At 52.7% G+C, this 19,976-nt stretch overlaps 1 protein-coding gene across 1 annotated transcript; it reads right to left on the bottom strand.

Moving 5' to 3' along the window:
* Nucleotides 1–15,043: 15,043 nt before the first annotated feature.
* LOC129784463 (acrosin-like) lies at nt 15,044–17,265 on the bottom strand. Its single transcript, XM_055803999.1, has 4 exons — nt 17,073–17,265; nt 16,469–16,734; nt 16,037–16,182; nt 15,044–15,571 (listed from the first exon to the last, which is right to left on the bottom strand). The coding sequence occupies exons 1-4, from the start codon at nt 17,231–17,233 to the stop codon at nt 15,236–15,238; spliced, it is 909 nt and encodes a 302-aa protein (XP_055659974.1). The 5' UTR covers nt 17,234–17,265; the 3' UTR covers nt 15,044–15,235.
* Between the last annotated feature and the right edge of the window lie 2,711 nt (nt 17,266–19,976).

The following is a 19,976-nucleotide window of genomic DNA, read 5'->3' as shown; positions in this document are numbered from 1 at the left end:
GGACTGACATATGTACTATCTAAGATATATAAAAAATTTGTATAAACAAGAAAGGCCATTTTGTCCAAACCCAGCCATGAAGACATAGTGTTTTTTCAGTCTGCCTCCAACTGCATCACCGCAGGTTGCTCCACATGGGATCCCTGTCGCAGAGCCAGCAGACCCCCTTCTGCCCACAACTGACCACGCTCAGCCTGAAGGCTCCGTGGCTGCTTCGGCTCGGTGACACCTCTGACTATCGGAGTGCTGGGATAGCAAACTGTGCGTTGGGGACATTACCAAGCTGTAGGACAATGCCTCAAGGACAAGAGTCCAAGTACTGATAGCCTGATGAACAGAGACTTGTTAGAACTTGTAGGGCACTAGCCCTGGGAACAAAGGAACAAGCTAACTGCAGACCCCTGCGCCGTTACAGTTGAGGAGGCAACCAGACGGACAGAGAAACAAGTAGCCAGGTAAGGGAACGCATAGCGCCGATATGTAACTTTGTTAATCAAGAAAGCCGCGTAGAAAGAAGCCCCCTAATTTTGGAATAGAAATTGTTGCTATGTCAAGGTAAACCAGTAAGTTCCTATTGTTTTAACGGTGTGCCTTAAATATCAACCAATCAGTGTTTTTTACGCTTAAGATTTAACCAATCAGTGTGTAATATGTAGAAGGTAGAAACGTGTATATGTGTAAGAAAATCACTAATAAACGGACAACTTGCTTGCATCAAGCTGCGTCCCGTCTCTTCATTTGCCGCATTTAGCTCTTCATTTCAGTAGAATGAGTTATTACCGATGGTTATGTCACTCCAGTTACTCACAGGCCATTTTGGGGATAGTGGTTTTGATGTCCATGGCCAATCTTTAAATCCTAAAGGACTCCCACATATCCAACAATTAGTCAGATCAAAGACATCAGCCACCTGCTGGCCTAAAGCTATACATTCATTTTGCCACGCTCTGAGAGTGAGGGGGGCACAGGACTTTCCTTGGCTATTAAACATGGCGACAATGGTCGACCAAAACAATATCTGCAATGGTATGCCAAACATCCTAAAAATATTAACAAGGCAAATACTGATGAAGCCACGCAGGCATTTGGCAGCTTCATATGGGTGGTTTTTTTTCTCAGGTAGGCTCCAGAGTCCTCACCCGGAAAAGAAAAGAAAATCAGACTCAGTTTGTTCAAAGGAACCGGAAGCAGAAGGATGGAGTAATCCACCTGGTGTTGATGTTATATTCTTTTCCATGAGCATCTTTGGCTTTCCAAGCATCTTTATTAAGAGGTCCAGTGAGCACGAGAGGAACAGCCCCAATGGCTGTCATTTCTACCAACACAGGCTGTCCAGGAGAAAAAAATTGTTCTCCGGGAGTACTGAGAGTCTGAGACTTTGGGGTCAAAGTCGGGGGTTTAGGAGAAAAGGCATTCAGTCGGGGACATCCATTTATTCCCCAGCGATCATTAACTGGGGTAACTGCATCCCAAAGGCGTTCCACCCAACGTGGCTTGTGAGGTTTCAGAAATCGATTTAAGAGTCCATGAGTTCGTTCTACTGTCCCGTTAGCTTGGGGATAATATGGGGTGTGGAATCCCCACTTGATTCCCTCTTCCCTCCCCCACTCCGGCTTTGGCAGCAGTAAAATGACTGCCATTGTCCGACTGAATGGAATCAGGTTTGAGGAGGAAACTAAACCAAATTTTCAGGGCTGGCACTGTATTTTCCCCAGTCGCTCGTGGAAACACTTTGAACTAGGCCAGGAATCACTTCCACACCTACTAATACGTACTGCTTCCCTTGTGACCTTTGGAAAGGTCCCGTATAATCTATCTGCCAAGTTTCCCAGAGACACTTTTTGTCTCTCAAATGAAGGGGGGAATCTTCCATGGCTTGTGGCTCTAGTCCAAGTCTGCATTGTTCACAAGCTGAAATAGAGGTTTTTCAAGATTCCCAAGTGACAGGCCAACCTCTGGCGTGTGCCTCTTTGTATAAATCAGTAGACCCTCAGTGAGCACGCTTAACTTGCAGCCATTCCAAAAGTCTGTCCCAGTTTTCCCCGGTTTGATTTTCCTGCTGCAAAGGGGCAATTCTGGCCAGCTCATCTGCCCTGTTATTCCATTCACCTGCCAGAGTTCCTCTTTCCCACAGAGACGGTACCCATGCTACCACAAAGTCCCCATGTTTGGCAAGATCTAAGTTTTTTTGCCACTTCTCCTTTTGCCACACTGGCACTCGGTTTACTTCCCAGTTATTCTGTTCCCAGAAAGGAAGCCATCCCGTTCATCCTTTGAATGCTGCAAACGAGTCAGTGTAAATGTGCACCGGAGCCTTAGCCCCTTCCTCGCTATTAAACACACTCCACACTGCCACTAACTCTCCCACTTGGGCACTGCCCTCACCTTTGGTAATGATTTCTCTGTTAGCATCTACATTAATAGCTACAGCTCGGTATCTCCTCTCTTAACAGAGGCAACTCCTCTGAAACAGCAGGAGTGACTTTTAATACGGGAGGGGGAGGGGTATCCCCTCCAGAGGATTTGTTACTTCCTCACAGATCTTTACCTGTTTAGGGGTGCCTTCAGTGACAGTTAGGACACTACAAATACGTTCAATCTTAGCATGACATTTTCTGACAGTATCTCTTTGGCCCACCCCGTTAGGGGGGGAGTTCCTGCTAACATAGCTTTAATTACCTTAAAAAGTCCCCTTAAAATTAGAGGCTGTTGGCGTATGGTTCGCTCCGCTTCTCTGAAAGCAACACTCACTACAAACAATCCTTTTTCCCAATTAGAGTCTCGTTTCTCAGCATCCTTAAAGCTCCTGGAGTAAAATTCGATCGGGCGGGAGAACCTTCTGGTCCCTTTTGCCAGAAATGAATGGACAATCCTGAGTGTGCAAACCCCCACTCAGTCTGGACAGGGTCAGTGGGGTGAATAGGACCCAAAGCCTGGTGGGTGTTTGCTTCCAACACCAAAAGCTGTAACGCTTCATTGTGGGCTGGAGCCCATTCCCAAGCTGCTCCTTTTCGCAGCAGGTCATATAAGGGCCGTGCAACTATTGCAAAGTCTGGGATGTGGTTTCTCCAAAAGACCAATAAGCCTAAGGCATGCTGCAGCTCCTTTTTATTTTCTGGAACTTTTACCTGCTCTAGTGTTGAGAGGGTGTCCTGAGGAATACAGGCTGAACCTCCTCTCCACTGTATCCCTAAAAAATTCACTTCATTTGCAGCAATTTGTATCTTTTCCTCTGGTACCTGGAGTCCCAGAGACTCTAAGTGCCGTATAATCTTTCCTTGTGTCACCTGTTCTGGAATAATTTCATCCCCTCCTATGAAAACATCATCGATGTATTGATAACTCTAACTCCCAGTTCTGGAAGAGTTTGGGCTCATTCTTATGCCAAAGCATGATGTGCTAAGGTGGGAAAATGTTTATATCCCTGAGGGAGGCGAGTAAAGGTATACTGCTGTCCCTCCCATGTGAAAGCAAAACGATCACGGTCCTCCTCTTGCAGGGGACCCATGACAAACATCTCTTTCACATCAGCTGTGGCCATCACCGCATGAGCCTGCTCCTGAATGAGTGAGGTGAGCTCAGCTCCATTAGGCACTGCTGCTGTCAAGGGACCAGTGTCTGCATTAAGTCAAGGATAATCTACAGTCAGTCTCCTCTTCCCCTTTGATTTACGAACTGGCCACACTGGGGAATTGTATGGGGAGAGGGTGAGTGTTAAAATGCCCTGCTGTTTAAGATCCTCGATCACAGGAGCTATCCCCTCCTGGGCCCCTAATGGCAAGGGACAGGCTTTCACATTAGTCATCCTGGAAGCGGGGAGGGTAGGTGCTGCTTGCAGCAGGCGCACTTCTGCCCAGGACGTTTCAGCTAATTCTCTGATCTGAGAAATGCCAAAGGACCATGAATTCCCCTGGCTCATACCACTGTCTGCCCCTCAATATATCTATGACCAAAAGATTTGTCAGAAAAGGGCCTATTGCAACCTTGGTGCTAACTGGTTCTGCCTCCCCAGGCAACCATAATGTTACCAAGGCCATAGGTACTGACAGAGTTTTCCCTAAAGCATTTAAGACAATCAGGTTTTTATACAAAGTCAAAATTCCACATTGCTCCACCTCACTATGCATCAGTGCAGTGATTTGTGCTCCCGTGTCAGTTAGAAAGGTTACTGGGTTTTTCTCCGTGTTCCTACAGCCACTGTAATCATTAAATCTCCTCTCAAATTTAAGGTGAGTTGCCTAATAAACATCCACCCTCCGTTCCCTTCCCACCTTCGGGGGACGGAGGATCTAGTTTCCCTTTGCCCTTTTTACCTCATCAGCTTTTTCCCCCATGCCTATTGATGGTGGGGCACGAGGGGTTGGCTCAAAACGGACTTTATGCCCTGACCAAGTCTGTACAACTTTCTCCAATTTCTAGGCCAGGAGCCCATCCATTAGATCCTAGAGAATACCTCCCTGGAGCCCCAGCTGCCACCAGTCGGCTTAGGGGCCTCCCTCTGCCAGGATCAGTAAATTGGACCCATTTCGAATTCTGACTTCTTGGAGCCTGTGCGAGGCATCCCTCAGCTTTTCCCGCAGTTTGTACAGCTCTCGTTTCAGTCTTTGCCAGGATCCACCAACGAGACCACGTTTTCTCCCAAAGTTAATTAGCTCTTGGGCAACTTCCCCCCACCTAACTCTGTCTGATATGGGGGTATTTTGTATCTTCCCCTGGAGCTGGATCCCAATGGGTTTTAAAGAATCAGGATTAGATTAATCCTCAGATTAGAGGAGTCATCCTTCTGGGTCCACAGGCATCATCATGGGAGAGCCCTGGTGGCACTCCAGCCTTCTGTCATACATCATCTGCAGGCAAGCTGCCTCTTGTACACTTTCTACCAGCTGATCCATCATACCTGTTATGGCTAGGGGGTCTCCCCTCTCCAAAGGGTTCAGTCCCCCAGCCCAATAGTCTGCCCTCTGTGTTAATGACCATGGGGCCCGATGGTTGCCAGTAGTTAAAAACACACCTGGACCCCAGTATCCTTCTGCTTCCTTCTCTGACAACAAAATCCCATCTCCTCCTGACAAGGACACTTTCCAAACATATTCTGTTTTGGATTCCTTTGGAGTCCTTGCAAAATCCTTCCTTAATTTTGCTAACTCAGTTGCTTAGTAACAATCTGGGGACAAGTGTCATTGTCTGTCTCATATAAATACTCAGTCTTAACAAGAGGATACATGTGAGGTGCGTTTTCTGCTGTGTCTTTTGCTCTCTGTAAATCCCCCTGGGGATATATTTGTCTAATCCCTTTCTCTGTTAACTTCAACTCTACCTTCCAAAACGACTCACTTGCTTTCCGCAATTCTTCTCATAATGTTTCTTTTAACAAAGCATTCTGGTTTCTCTCCTGCTCTAAGAGCTGTTTGGTCTCTTCTAACTGCTCTCTGAGTTTTAACTGCCATTTTCAAGGAATCTACCACGGTATCATCTTGACACAATCTTTGCCTCCTATCTTCCAGGGCTGCTGCCCAACTTGCTCCTAAAATGGCACAACTTATGGATTTCCTCTTCCCAGGCCCAACTTTAGCCTCCGTCTGCAATATCATGACCCTATCCACTACACTATAGTGGTTGGAACCACTGATTTTTTGCTCATTCTCACCCTTGGGGAGCTCGGCGAGCATGATAGGTTCCCAAAAATCATCCAGTTTATATAAATCTCCGCCCCATACTTTAGTGGGGGAAACATCACGAACCTCTGTAGAAGTGTGGGCACTCCTTTCACCAAAGAGGGGTTATTTTGTCCTGAGATGGCCTCACTGTATGTTCGCTGCTACTACACCCACCTCCCTTCACCCTCTGGAGGTCACACTTTTAAACTGCTTTAGAGACTCGTCTCTTGTTCAATTCTGTCGCTTAGTCCTTCTTCACCTCTTTTCCTCACGGACAAACAGAACCGCGGACTCAGACTCTGCACTCACTTCGTACCAAGGTAGGTCTCAGGCACACACACAAGAGTCTCTCATAAAGAACCTGGCAATTTCTGTTTCACTGAGAATCCTGTCCGTGACACCAATTAAAATGTTACATGCCGGTCTGAGACCGGAGCGTGGTTCTGTTTCTATTCTCGGGAACAGAATGAAGACTCAAAATGGAGTCAAGAGCCAAGGAACTTTATTTGCCCAACAAGAAATACGTGAATGCAAAGGGGGAGTGAGAGTGACAGATTAAGAGAGGAAGGAAGGAAAGAAAGAAGTTAAGAAGGAAAGGCTTACAGCAACAGCTACCACCCCGGAGCTGCGGTGTCCCGACAGTCCGATACGTTTCCATGTCCGGTGGGGGAACGTTCCGTCCAATGTTGGTTCCTTTTTTTTATAGAGTTGTTACAAGCTGTTCTGCTTAACCACACCTTCCACCTGTCACCACTGTCACCGAAATTGGGAGTCAAACCTCTTAACACCATTGCAGCATTAGAGCAGCAGGCACTCCTTTATTGCAGCGCTGGGTGCTCGGTGGCATCTCCACAAATCAGGCACACCTGTGTAGGTTTTACTGTTACATTTATACAGAAAATTACAAGGTCATACACTCCCAATTACAATGATTGGTTAGTAATTTGCATATAATTGTTATATTTGCTGTGTCATCCTTTTCTGTTACTACGCTTGCACAGGGGAAGGGTCTTCAGCTGGGCAAGGGTCTACTTGACCTGTGGGCATGATTTTTTGGTATTATAATGAAGGTAGTTCACTTCAGGACACCTTAAAAGTTAGTTTTGTTGCCAAGTGGGACAGCTGGATATTGGCCTTGCCAAGCTGTCCAATAACTCATCCCATACACAACAGAACCTGGGCGCTCTGGTTGTGGTCTGAGAGTAAGGACTAAGCTTAGTATGGTCTATAGCACAGGGATTTCAAATAACAGTCTGCGATAACAAGCAGCACAGCGATTCATACCTCACTGGTCAATAAGTATTAATGTAATTCTATCATGAAGGTTAATTCCTTAGAATCAAAATCTTCTTGTAACTAGCTGTTACATAAACACAAAATATAGGAAGATTCAGTAAAATTTTGAGATAATCTGCACCACTAGGATAAAGTAATTGTGGTAGTGGGAGATCACGATCTCCTACTCAAATGCCCCCCCCCCCCCCCCCCCGAAGAGGGGGAATCCCCCGCTCGGGGAGCATGCCCAGTCAATTTAAAATGAACTGCACCTTTAAATTGAAGCGAGAAAGCAACTAACCCACAATTAGTTAGTAGGTGTAGACTTTGGGCAGAACTAACCAACTTCACTGTATAAAGATGTATTGTGAGTACAACTAAGTGTTAGTTAGGAGGAGCGATCCCCCTTGCACCCGGCGCCGCAATAAACATACCTGCGTTATAACTTATCGTGAGTTATAGAGTTTAATTCTGCACGTCACACTGGCCTAAAGCAGTGAGGGAGTCTGAGACGTGAGCAGCTCCTGGCTTCAGTTCAGCCCGCTGCCTTTAGCTTCCACTCAGGGTGGGGTTTGGAGCGGGGCCCCAAGATAACTCGGGCTGTGCTCCTGGGCATGACCCAGGGGGCACCCGCACCACCCTCTGCTCACCGGTGCCCTAGTTCCACGCTTTCTACCCAAATACAGCCCAGCAAATGCCAGCCTGAGTGGGGCAAGAGCATCCCACGAGTGCTGCCCTTGCTGCTGGCAGGGCTGATGAGCAGTTGGAAGGACAGAGAAGAGCAATACCACTCACACTCTGAGCATGGGCTTCCAGTGTGAAGAGCACCGTGCCATCCTGGCTCAGAACAAGGGGCCACGCAGACACCTGCCAGGGGCTTCACACCCTTCAGCCGATGCGTTCAGTAATCCTTGCAGCACTGTACTGTGTTACTCCACCGGGCTGGTTTTTTTAAACTGGTGTTTCACATTCACCTGGCAAACACCACCCCAGAAGCTCAGAGCTCTGTCCCCACCTCCAGCATTGCGTCTGACCTCAGCCCAGGGGGGTGGCTGGTGCGTGACTGCGGCTGTGGTGCTGTTTCCTTCAAAACACAGTTGCTTGAAGTTTTCTGGGGTTTTGCTTTTCATTCAAAAATAATGTAGGAAACAAAATCACTTGTTTAACACCAGCTGTCCTGGCCTTTTCTCTTTGCCGGGAGGACGATCCTGGCAGGGCACCAAGACTGGGAGCGAACCCCCCTATGCCACAGCAGCACCAGTGGGGACGGGAGGTGCCGGCAGCCCCAGGAAGCTGTGCCGAGTCTCAGCCCAGCCTGGAGAGGCCAGCGAGGGCTGGGGGGCTCCAGGCACAGCGGCGGCGCTGGCATGCCCCCCAGGGACGGCACAACCTCCAAGGAAAAAAGCGGAAAAGGCTCCAGCTGGGGCTACTCACCCGCTTCGGTGGTGCAGGCAGCACCCAAGGAGGGGTGGGAGGTGGGGGCTCGGTGTCTATAGGAGGTGGTGGGGGTGTTCATAGGGTGCAGCTGGGTCCCAGCATCAGCAAATGGGGCAGAGAGTGGGAGAGGGGCTGAGCTGGGGGCCATGAGCACCAAAGGCATCCTTTGCAGGATTTGTATCCTGCAAATGCCATTAGTCCTGGGGGTGCTTTGAAGCCCATTGATGCCTGAGCCCAGCCCTGGCGTGCAGGATGGTCCTTTGCTGGCTCTGCTCTGATGCCTACTGCTTTGCCCTGAGTGCTCCCAGTTATCCCAGTGCAGGTGGCACTGGGGGGACCCCAAATCCTGATGGATGTACCTGGGCACCCCCAAAGTGGTCCTTTAGCACCCATTTTTTCCCTGAAAACCCAAACCCACCGAGGGAAACATCTCCGCGGAGTGGATCCCTGGGGAATGCAGCGGGGTGGGCAAAGACGGGGTCTGTCACTGTGTGTGCAGGAGGTCTGGGGGCTTGTGTCATGCTCTCCCCCCCAGCATCCCCTGTGTACACAGCCACATGTCCCCAGCTGTGACACCCCCAGGTTCCCCCTGCCCCACTGCTTCCAGGGACGGCAGTTTCCCTGCCCGGTACCTCTCCACTCACAACACAACTTGAGACAGGTCTCAGCACACAGTGGGGCTTTCCCCCATCTGATAGGGAGTGGACTGGGGGCAAAAGGGGGCTGGGGAAAGCAACTCCAAGCCGTGGGGGTGGCATAAGGGAAAGGAGGGGACACGTCCCCCCAGGTTTGGGAGCAGGGAAGGGCTTGTGGTGTTTTGCTCTGGAGGTGGGGAGCACCAGCTGCCCTGGGCTGGGCAGCACGGCGGTCGGTACCTCCCTCTTCCCATCAATGGCAGCGCTGGAAGAGGGAGAGGGGGTTTCTCCAACAGGACAGAAGCAAACTGGTGCGGGGATGCTCATCCCTTGGCACAAGCGAGAACAAACCAGCGGGCTCCAAGTGGGATTCACTTCTGGCACTAAGCCGTGTGCGGCTGCTGCCCTTCTCCCTGAGGTCCCCATTCCCTACCATCTTCAGCAGCACCTGAGCATCATCATGACCCTGCTGCACCGCCCGGCTCCCCCAGACCCCCTTTGGGGCCATCGGCTCCCCTGGCAGGGGCCACGGGGGCCAAAAGTGGGGCTCGTGGTGGTCGGGGGGGTCAGGGGGAGCCTGGCAGCACGGGGCTGGCACAGGCCCTGGGAAGGGTTTGGACAGGGGCAATTTCCAGCAGCTCCTCTGGTGCCACGTGCCCGCAGAATAAGGGGTGCTGCCAGCCACCCCTTATGCATGAGGGGAAGATCCCAACCCAGAGCCACCCCACTCAGGCCACAGAGGCACTGCACTGCCCGTCATCCTTTATTGCTACTGCCTTCAGCTGCTTGCTCTCCTGCTCGGTGGGGTGGGTTTGCTCGCGGACCCCCAGTCCCGCTCAGCTGCCGTGGTGCTGGAGTCACTCCGAAGGGGCTGGACGAGGAGCCCCGGTGGCGCCTGGCAGAGCTGCCCATGGAATGAGGCTGGCCTCTGCTCCAGCGAGGCCACGGTGCCTGGGGTCGAGAATCAGGGCTCAGCCCCCCTGCAGCCCTAGGGGCGGGCAATGGCTGTGTGCAGCTCTGCCAGCCCAGGACGGGGCAGGCAGCAGTGGCACCTGCCCGGCCAGAGACACCCTGAAACATGGTCCTGGCCCCCACCCTGAAGCAGACAGGCTGTAGTCCCACACTGGCCAGGGCTGCCCCACCATGGCCACCCACCTCACTCCAGCTCCAATGTGGGGACCAGTTGCCCCATGCGCCAGCCCTCCCCCTCCATCCCATTTCACCCGTCCCCATCCCACTCCAGACTCCATCCCACCCTGCCTGGCTGGGGGCATCGACCCCTGCTCACCCCCACCCACTGGCTGACAGTAGGGTGCCCTCTCCCCCCCGGTACCCCAACAGACCATACCCAGCTGGCAGCTCAAGGACCCAACCCTCCGGGGCTGTGAGAGCAGGTGGCCGGTGTCCCGGGCATCCCTCTGCCTTGGGGACAGCTTGGCCTTGTCCCTCGGGAAGCCTGAAAGAAAGACCAGAGGGAGGCAGGCTGGGGGGCGCCAGGGTGAATATGGCTTCATGCCAACACTTCCGTCCCCTTGGCACCTGCTGGATCCCCTCCCCAAGCGTGCCTTAGCTGTACCCTCCTTGCCCACAATCACAGGCAGCTGCTTGTCCTGCCAGTCCCTGGGGATGCGGCTGTCTTGGCCCAACAGCTCCATCTTGTCGTGCTGAGGAGAGAGCAGCGTGGCTGACACATGAGGCTGAACTCAGCATGCCCAGGCAACCCTCCCACACCCAGCTCTCCCTGCGGAAACTGAGTCATGCATCCCTCCCAGTGCACAGCATCACCCTCCCAGCCTTGGTCGCCCCTCCAGATCCCTACCTTTGTCATCCCTACCTTGATGGGGCACAGGATAGGGGGCTGGAGTGGCCGTAGAGCACCCGGTGGGTGAGGCTGCTGCGGAGCTGAATTTTGGCGACTTATCTCACAGGAGGCACCTGATGCCCCAGCAAACCTGAGGTCAGGCTGAGACCAGGCACAGCTCATCACGTGGCTTCTGCACCACTGAGGCAGAAAAATGGGCTCGATGGGGCAGCGCCGGGCAAGGCTGTAGGACCCCACAGGCCTGGGGCAAGAACAGCTGACCCTCCCCAGCACATCTCTGCTCCCCTGCCCTGCCCAGGCACCCCCAGACCCTCTGCCCACACCTGGGAAGAGCCCTCCCTTGCCGTGGTATGACATCCCCAGGGGCCGGGGATGGGTCCCTGTGTCCCCTACCTGTGGCCGTGATGCTGACGTTGCTACTGCTTGATGATGGCACCCGGGTGCCCAGTGAGGCAAGGGTCAGCGGCGGCAGCAATGGGATGGCCGTAATTCTCCTGGAGAAGGCAGGAGCCACGGGTGGGTGACAGGGGGCAAACAACCAACCCTGGCTCAAAGCAGCGCCCCAAAGCCCACAGGCTTGTAGCCAAAGGCATCCCCTGCCTGCTGCTGCCACGAAAGGGTCCCCACCCCCCCCACAGGCACGTAGGGCTGCAGAGGGACCTTGGCAGGGTTGGTCCCCCCAGGCAGACACCCTCACACCTGTGGCTGCCCAGGGCGCGCAGGGGTGCGAGGGGAAGGGCGCAGGCTCCCATGCCTGCCATCCAAACCAGCCCTCACACCGCTTTCATCCCTTCGTCAGCGCTAATTACCCCCCTGCGCCTTGCCAGGAGAGCAGGTCACAACCCAGCTCCCCAGCACTGCATGTCACACCCCTGCTTGGGGAGATGAGCCGTCACCCCCCAGCCTTGCTCCAGAAAGCCTCTGCACCCACTCCCCACTTCTGGTTTGGGAGGGCTCTGTCCTGCACGTGCCCCCTCCTCCCGCCTCCTTTCATGTCAGGAACCTGCTACCGGTGGGAGGAGAAGGCACTGATTCCTGATCAGCATCCCCACTCTTCGCTGGCTAAAGTGCTCCGATGCCAGGGTACCTCGCGAGCACCAGCTGGGATAGCTGGAAGGAACAGGGCGAGATGCCCAAAGCCATCCCCATCCCCACTGCACTCACCCAGCCACATCATGGGCCTCTGTCGGCAGCACCTTCTCCTTGAGCTGCTCCAGCGTGTCCTTCCAGTGTGCCGTATTATCCTCTGTAATGTGTACCCTCGAGAACTTGGTGTGTGGGTTAGGAGGAAAAATCCACCGTGCATCCAGCATGGCAATAAACCACTGTCAGCTTCCTAAACTGTCCTTTGGCTCAGAGAGCTTTCTTGGTTATGATTTTCAGTAACAGAACATGGTGACCAAACGGGACCTGCTTTCCGGAATCTCGACAGACCAGAGAAATCGTGACCACCGCAAGCACGCACGGGAGTAGTTTTGCCAGGGTTCTGAGATTCCCTGGCCAGGTGAATCTCCGTGACAGCTCTCTGGGATAACAGCGACATGGTCATAAACACTGAGGTTGCTTACAAAGAAGTCGTATCGCATTGCGGGTTGAAGTCCCCCTGGTGGGTCAGAGTCCCCCCAGGATATTTGAAGTGCACAATTGTCCAATCCATATGCTGTTACGCGGATGCCCAGAGCCCACATTTTGCCTCACGCTCATGTGAAACTTTGTTGGATTTTGTTTGCTGGATTTTGCCTCTGTCCAGTTTTGTTTGCAGGGTCTGGTTTAGGTATTGAGTGTTTGTGATTTTGAAACTTTGTACACTGCAGGAGCGGGCTGGAAACTAGGACCATGCGTGGCCATCAGTTAACTGAGGGGAATGTGCTCGAGCTTGTCTAGACAACAATTAACATGATGAGGCATGTTTACAGAGCACAGGGGAGTGGGAGACGGATGGCGCCAAGGATGGTGCCAAGGAAAGATAACACCTTGCTGTTAATTGATGGTAGTTAACCACCAATCAGGGATTGCCTAGTATGTAATTCTTAGCTTAAAGAACCAATCTGTTTAAAGCACGCAGCTTCTGAAAACATATATAAACTCGTGATTGTGTACAATAAATCGACATTTGCTTGCATCAAGCTGCGTCGCGTCTCTTAATTCGCCGCAGTACACATGGGATCTGGTCATTCTGCTAGAGGGAGTTGGTTCTTCAGAGTTCTTTTGGGTTGTTTATTAAGATGCTGGTGCGAGTTTTGGGGTGACCCCCCCACTCAGACAAAATGGGCCGAATATTGTCATCACTGGTGGCCCTTGTATACCTTAGGTGATCAAGAGAAATGGCCTAGGAAAGGGAAGCATAATCTCCAATACAGCATGGCAGTTCATGTTCTTTTGGTACATGCAAAGGACAATGGGAAGAAGTCCCATAAGTGGGTTTGGTTTTTTGGCCTTGAGAAACAATCATGGAACAAGAAGTAAATATACACTCATGATACTTGATGGCAATGTATTGATAATGATGGAGGGGAAGTTAATTATTAATTGCCTTGGCGTTGTTCTGCTTGTAGTGTTGGGAAAAGGTGTTTGAAAGGGGAGAATGAAGAAGAGGATGTGCAATTTCTGGTTTCAGGGCAGTGTTGCTGGTAATAGGGAGAGATTTTTGCTGAAGGTAAAAGAATGGTGTTGGGGAAAGCTCAGGAAGAGGATGCGAGGATAAATGGCTTTCGCTGCTTTGTTTGTGGGGCAGTCAGAGCTGCCTCCCTGCCCACCCGGTGATCTCTGCTGCAGAGTTGCTTTGGGTTTCCTTGCCCACTCCATTACGGAGCAGCCAGAGCCAGCAGGCTTCTGAACACTGTGGGATTTCTCCTTTCAGGTCTGGTTGATCTGAATGAGGTGGGCACCTGGGGGGCTGCTCCTATGCCAGCCTAAATGGATCTTCCCACGTGCGTGCAGCTGCATTCCAAAGAGCCAGACACGCACATACACACAGAGAAAGTGCCACAATGAATGTGAAGGGCAAAACAGATTGACACAGACAAAGCAATACCTTGACAAGTATCCCTGCAGATGTAGCCACTGCTTACATCCATGTGAATGCAGTCCAGGCCTTTCCTGGGTTTCCACATGTCCTGGTTTCAGCTGGGATAGAGTTAATTTTCTTCTTAGTGGCTAGTACAGTGCTGTGTTTTGCCTGTGATGTGAGAACAATGTTGATAGCCACACTGATGTTCTTAGTTGTTGCTGGGTAATGTTTACACTAAAGTCAAGGACTTTTTGGATTCTTGGGCCTTGCCAGCCAGAGTGCTGGGGGAGCACAAGAGACTGGGAAGGGACACAGCCAGGTCAGCTGCCCTGAACCAGCCAAAGAGGTATTCCATACCATGGGACGTCATGCTTGGTATAGAAAGTAGGAGGGTTAGCTAGGGAGGGATCGTTGCTCGGAGACTGGCTGCGCATCAGTCAGCAGGTGGTGAGCAGTTGTACTGTGCATCACTTGGGGGTTTTTTCTCCTTTTCCCTTTTCCTTTGGATTTTACCCTTTTCCCCCACCTTTCCATCCTAATTTTTACTATTATCATTGTTATTACTGATGTTCTTACCTCTTTATTCTGTTTAAATTATGAAATTGCTCTTATCTCAACCCTCAAGTTTTACATTCCTTTCTGATTCTCCTCCCCAGCCCTCCGGATGAGGGGGAGTGAGCAGGCGGCTGCGTGGTGCTTGGTTGCCGGCCGGCATTAAACCATGAGACCAGAGGATGAGGCTACTGAAACAGAAACACAGCCTCACTCCCTGGATTCATAAGCACAGTATGTTCGTAGATGCCACAGATAGCAGTCTAGAAATGTCATATGTGGGGCTCAAAGCCAAGGCTCCCTCACCAGTGCCTGGTGCAAGCCTTGGGTCTTTCTAGATCTGTGTTTCCTGGGCCCTGAGAGTCCACGTTCAAGTTCGCTTGCGCCTCATACAGACGCACACAGGGATCCCACCAGGAGCGGGCCTAAGGCAGTCTGTGCTTCCAGCTGCCATCCCCAAGGCCCTGAGCCCCGCAATGACCTGCCTTCCCTTGTTCCACTGCACCCTCATCCTTCTTGCTGAGCAGGCAGAGCTTCAGCCCTTTGCTGTGACCCTTTGTGCCCGACTTGTCTGCCTGCAGCCTGCTTCCTCCGGCAGGTGCCGGGCGTGGAAGTCCTGGCCTTGCACACGAGACTGAAGAGGACTGGCGCCTGGTTAGCCACAGAACTGAAACACTTTATTGCAGGGACTCAGCCAGCTGAGCTCTTCCGTTGAGAGGAGCGCGGGCAGGACAGAGCAGGCCTTTGACACTGAGGCTGCCTTTGCATCAGCAGGCATTGCCCCAGCGGGAAATGGTGGTGGTGCGCTGCAGCCAGCCCTGGATCCTCTCCGTCCTGCTGATCAAACCTATTTCCTGCTTAGGTACTGCAGGAGTTCATGCAGCCAAGTAAGGAAATCCCACAGCTTCTGACCTCTAAATGGGAAGGGTATAAACCTTCCTGCTTCTGTTGGTGTTGGCCTGTGAACGGGGGTGGAGGTGAAGGCTGGCTGCGGCCTTGCAGTAGTCGCTACTGCTGTGTGCAGGCCCATCTGTTCCAGGATCCAGTTGTAGAAGTGCTGGGTGGAGGTGTAGACTCCGGGCTTCTTTGCTCTCGCACAGCCCATCCCCCAGCTGGTCAGGCCAACAAGCCAGAAGTAGTCAGCGCTCTTGTCTTGGCACACAAGAGGCCCACCGCTGTCCCCCTGCAGCAGAGGAGAGAGGATGAAGGGGTTGTTGGGTGGCCACCGTCAGCCCAGTGGCTGGCTCCTTCCCTCTCATGGCACTTCCAGAGCTGTATTTAGTGGCCAGCCAAGCTCTGGAGAAGCTTTCCTGGGAGGGGGCGGTGGGCCTGTAAGGCAGGGCTCGCTCTTCCTGCGGCACGTTGGTGCTGCAGGTGTGTCAGGAGGCTGTGTCTGGCTTGGGATGGTGAAGCTCTGGGCTGCCAAGGGCACTGGGTGGGCATTGTGAACAAAGTGCCAGGCCTCTGGGACAAGGCAGGCAGGCCCTGGGCAAAGGCGTGCAAAAGGGGAAGGGGGGTAAGGCCCTCAGCAGTGGGGACACAGCAATGGGAGTGTGAGTGGCCAGGAAAAGCCCGTGACGGTGCAGGTTTGGGCGGTTGTGGCGGGGCTGCCCGTGCTGCCGGGGCTTGGCTTGTAGCACGCTCCTACCTGGCAGGTGTCGATGCCACCCTGCGGATAGCCAGCACAGATGTTGTGGGTGTGGATGGCCCCTCTGTACCAGCCGCTGCTGTTACAGACCCCGGCATCAATGAGGTGCACCTGGGCCTCCTGCAGCACATACGCCGATCCTCCATCTGTGAAGAGCACAGAAAGGAATGAACACCCAGCAGCTCATTGCCAGTTCTCCTTCCCTGCATGACTGAAGCCCTATCCCGGGGCTTGGCTTTGCATGTGGGGAGGCGCTGGACCGCTCCTTCCTTTCTGCCTTGCTCTGGGTCAGTGGCTCACGCCCCCCTCTCTAAGAGGCATACGTCCCCACAGCCTGATTCTGGCTTTCGCCTCTGCCGTCAGGAAGAGCAACCTGCCTCCCCAAGCTGGCCAAGCTTGCACTCGCAACGTGACTACATTTTGGGGACCCACCTCTTGCAATCCTGGCACCCCAGCCACTGACGTAGCACTCTGTCAGCTCCGAGACTCTCAGCGAGGCATCGGGCACGCAGGCAAGCTGTACGTAGCTGTTGCACTGGACAGGCTGCTCCAGTTCCAGCAAGGCAATGTCGTTTCTTTGCGTGACATTACTGTAGTGCTGGTGAACCAGCAGCCGCTTGATGTTGCGCACCTGGGCCTCAGGTCCCAGCTGGGTCAGCTGGGTGGCACCTACCACCACCTGCCACATGGTGATGTTCCTGGAAGGCAGATGGAGAGAGGGCTCAGAGGGAGCAGAGCCACATGCTGCAGCAGCACAGCAGTTGCCCTGCCTTCTGCTTGGCAAGCAAGAGAGGAGAGAAGCACTAGGGAGGTTGAAACGGACCACGTGCTCCTTGCGCTCAAGGAATTTCGAACTGGGGACTGCTGGGAAGCAGTGGCATGAGCCCAGCCTTCTCCTGAGCAGCCTCTCAGGTGGCTGCGGAGTGCCCAGGCACTGGGCGTACTGCAGGGCAACAGGACATGCTGCAGCACGTGCTGCTGTGCTCAGGGCACCTGCTAGAGTGTGGGGCTAGCCCCGATCCCTGGTCCTCCTTACCTGGCCTCGATGAAGCACTGGGCTGATGTGAGGACCCACTGTGACCTGATGAGGGAGCCCCCGCAGATGTGTGCCATGCCTCCTTCCAAGGGAGCCTGGATGCTGACGATCCAGGGCCAGGCCCCTGGCTGGGCATTTTTGACACCCACGACGTGTGACATACTGTTGTTCAAAGCCGCAGGCTGAAGGCCGCAGGTGCCTCTGTAACCAGAAACTCCATTCTGGTTAGCTCCATGGAAGCTTGTGCCATTCCGGCTAAAGGCCAGCTGTCTTCCCTCCCCTCAAGTCATGGCCAGAAGGGCCAAGGAAACCCGTGGGGCATGCGCCCACTCCCCTTTCCCCGCTTTCTGCTTCACCCGTAGATGAGCTGTGCCAGCAGCCTGCGTGCTGTCAGGGAGCTGAGCCTCCCAGACAGCCTTCAAGAACCTCTGGGGAGGCCATGGGGGACAAGCAGGACCCCTCCAGAGAAGCTCACAAGGGTTGCCCAATGTCCCTCCCAGAGCCTCGGGCCACTTACCCACAGCTATCCCATGTGCCGTGCACAGGACAGCACATGGCCAGCAGGACAACGAGGAGGAGGAGAACATCCATCACTACCAGCAACATGTGGCAGCTGCAAGAACAAAGGCTTGTTGCCACCACTACGGCCACCGACAGAGTGCCCGCAGGATTCCTGTTGCCTGGGGTTCTCTTGGACGCGGGGCTGATGTCACAGAGTGCCTGGTTCCAGGTGCTGGGCGTGGTGGCGGTGGGGGAGGGATGGGTGGCAACAGGAGGGGTTCCAAGCAGGACTGGAGGCGGAAGCTGGGATCGCACACCCCTGACAGAGCCCCACGCAATGCCCTGCTTGCACGATCAGGGTGGGCAGGCCCCGTGGCAGGCAGCAGCGCCTGGCTCCCAGCTCTGCCTGCTAACAGCTCACAGGGCAACACCCAGCGTGGCCTCGCAGCCTCTTTGGGGAGTTCCCTGCCGCCCTGCTCTCTGCAGCCCTGTGCCACCGGCTCCTTCCCAATAAACAGACACACAACAAAGAACACAATGACTACAGCAGCATGCGCGTGCTTGGGTGTTGAAGAGCCAATGTGTTGATGGCCGTGGCAGCCAAGCAGTGCTGGGCAAGCCAAATAAGCCAAGCACAGCCCAGCAACGTCAACCTTCCTGCACAAAGCACAGTGAAATGCAGGTGCAGCACACTCCTCACTGGCTATGTCAGCCACAGCAACGCGCTCTGGCAGGCGTCGAGTCCTTGCTGTCTGTGAGTTGGATTGCTATTCTGGGCACACACTGACCATGGCACTTGTGGGAAGGGCAATCAACATGAAGCTCTAGAGAGAGAGAAGGATGCTCCTGCTCTCATCCCTACATGCAATTGTTCGCAGCTTTGCGAATGCTTGTGCTGCGATGGAGAGACGGGACGCAGCTTGATGCAAGCAAATGTCAATTTATTGTACAGAAGCACGGGTATATATACTTTCAGAAATCGCGCTTTTTGAACAGATTGGTTCTTTTGAGCTAAGCATTGCATACTAGGCAATCCCTGATTAGTGGTTAACTACCATCAATCAACAGCAAGGTGTTATCTTTCCTTGGCGCCATCCTTGGGGCCATCCATCCCCCACTCCCCTATGCTCTTTCAATTGTTGTCTAGACAAGCTCAAGCACATTCCCCTCAGCTAACTGATTGCCACGCATGGTCCTAGTTTCCAGCCCGCTCCTGCATCTCCACCTTCCTGTTGTACAAAAAGAACCTTTGAAACCGAACAAGTAAAAACAAGGTATAAGTAATAGAACAAATATAAAAAGCAACTAAGACATATTACAATGTCAAAATAACCCACTGTCTCTGTTCCGTACAATTTTACAATTTCCCCTTTTTGTTTTTTGAACAGCTAGTACCAGGTTTGCCATGTTCTTCAGGGCCCTTGCAAACATGACAGCAACCAAGGTAACAGCAAACAAACAATACTGCCAATTGAGTGAATGGATGCCAAAAAGGCTGACATTTTCTCAGATTTTGATAACATGTTGCTGCAATGGGGTGCCTAAAATCCACACAGCATATACCATCAAAATCCTCACAGCCATGTCCTTGAACCAGCAACAAAAAGCAGTGGCAATTTTGACACAGGTTCTTAACTGCCTAACAAACAAGGTGATTTAACTCTTTAATGCTTTCCCTGAACATACCTCTGGGGTCATTCCCTTCATTCCCTCTTTTTTTATGCAACCAGAGACACTTTACCATAACAGAGAAGCTCCTATTTACATCTCTGAGCCCGGACACAAACCACAGTTGTATGCTCCACCAGGCCCAGGGCAAAAATCATTCATATGCAGACACCTACTAAACACTAGATAACCATGTTTATCATAGCGACTCCCAAAACCCCTCATTTAAGCGTTTCCCACTTGCATTCCTGCCACCAATCCCTCAGACCCCGTCTCACCCTCCCCAAAAATACAATCAATGCATTGGGAGAGATGGGGGGGGGGGGGGGAAGGTCTAGCTATTTTCCCAGATCTATAGGACCTGGATCAAAAGGTTTGTCCGTGTTGTCCTGTTCCCGTGCTTGGTCCTGTGTTGTGAGGGTTGCTGCAACCAGTGACAGAAGCTTTGGGGGCAGAGAAGGTGTGGACAGAATCGCCATTGTTGACAGTGTCTTGAGAAGAGTTGCGCTGTTGGTGGAATTTACAGCTTCGAAGTCTCTAAAGTTTCTTGGCTGCTCACCTGTCTCGATGCAGGTTGTCCGCCTGGTCCAGCCAGCAAGATGATCATTCAGCCAAGACGTCTCCTCCGGAATACATCCCTCTTCCACGAGCTGTCTTTTTTCCATCATTATTCTTCCAAGGCTTTGGAACACCACCATAGGGGTCACCATTTGAGGAGACTGAGGCACGGACTCC

This window comes from Falco peregrinus, chromosome 5, assembly GCF_023634155.1.
Source record: "Falco peregrinus isolate bFalPer1 chromosome 5, bFalPer1.pri, whole genome shotgun sequence".
NCBI lineage: Eukaryota > Metazoa > Chordata > Aves > Falconiformes > Falconidae > Falco > Falco peregrinus.
The sequence above is the reverse complement of the archived record's forward strand: the minus strand, read 5'-3'. Positions and strand labels throughout refer to the sequence as shown.

What these genes read in the sequence shown, in the direction of transcription:
- LOC129784463 (XM_055803999.1), bottom strand. Translation starts at nt 17,233, where the DNA reads ATGTCACACGTCGTGGGTGTCAAAAATGCCCAGCCAGGGGCCTGGCCC. An exon ending in GGGTGCCAGGATTGCAAGAG is followed by an intron (nt 16,183 to 16,468) that starts GTGGGTCCCCAA and finishes TGCTCTTCACAG; the next exon opens with ATGGAGGATCGGCGTATGTG. An exon ending in GTGGCATCGACACCTGCCAG is followed by an intron (nt 15,572 to 16,036) that starts GTAGGAGCGTGC and finishes CCTCTGCTGCAG; the next exon opens with GGGGACAGCGGTGGGCCTCT.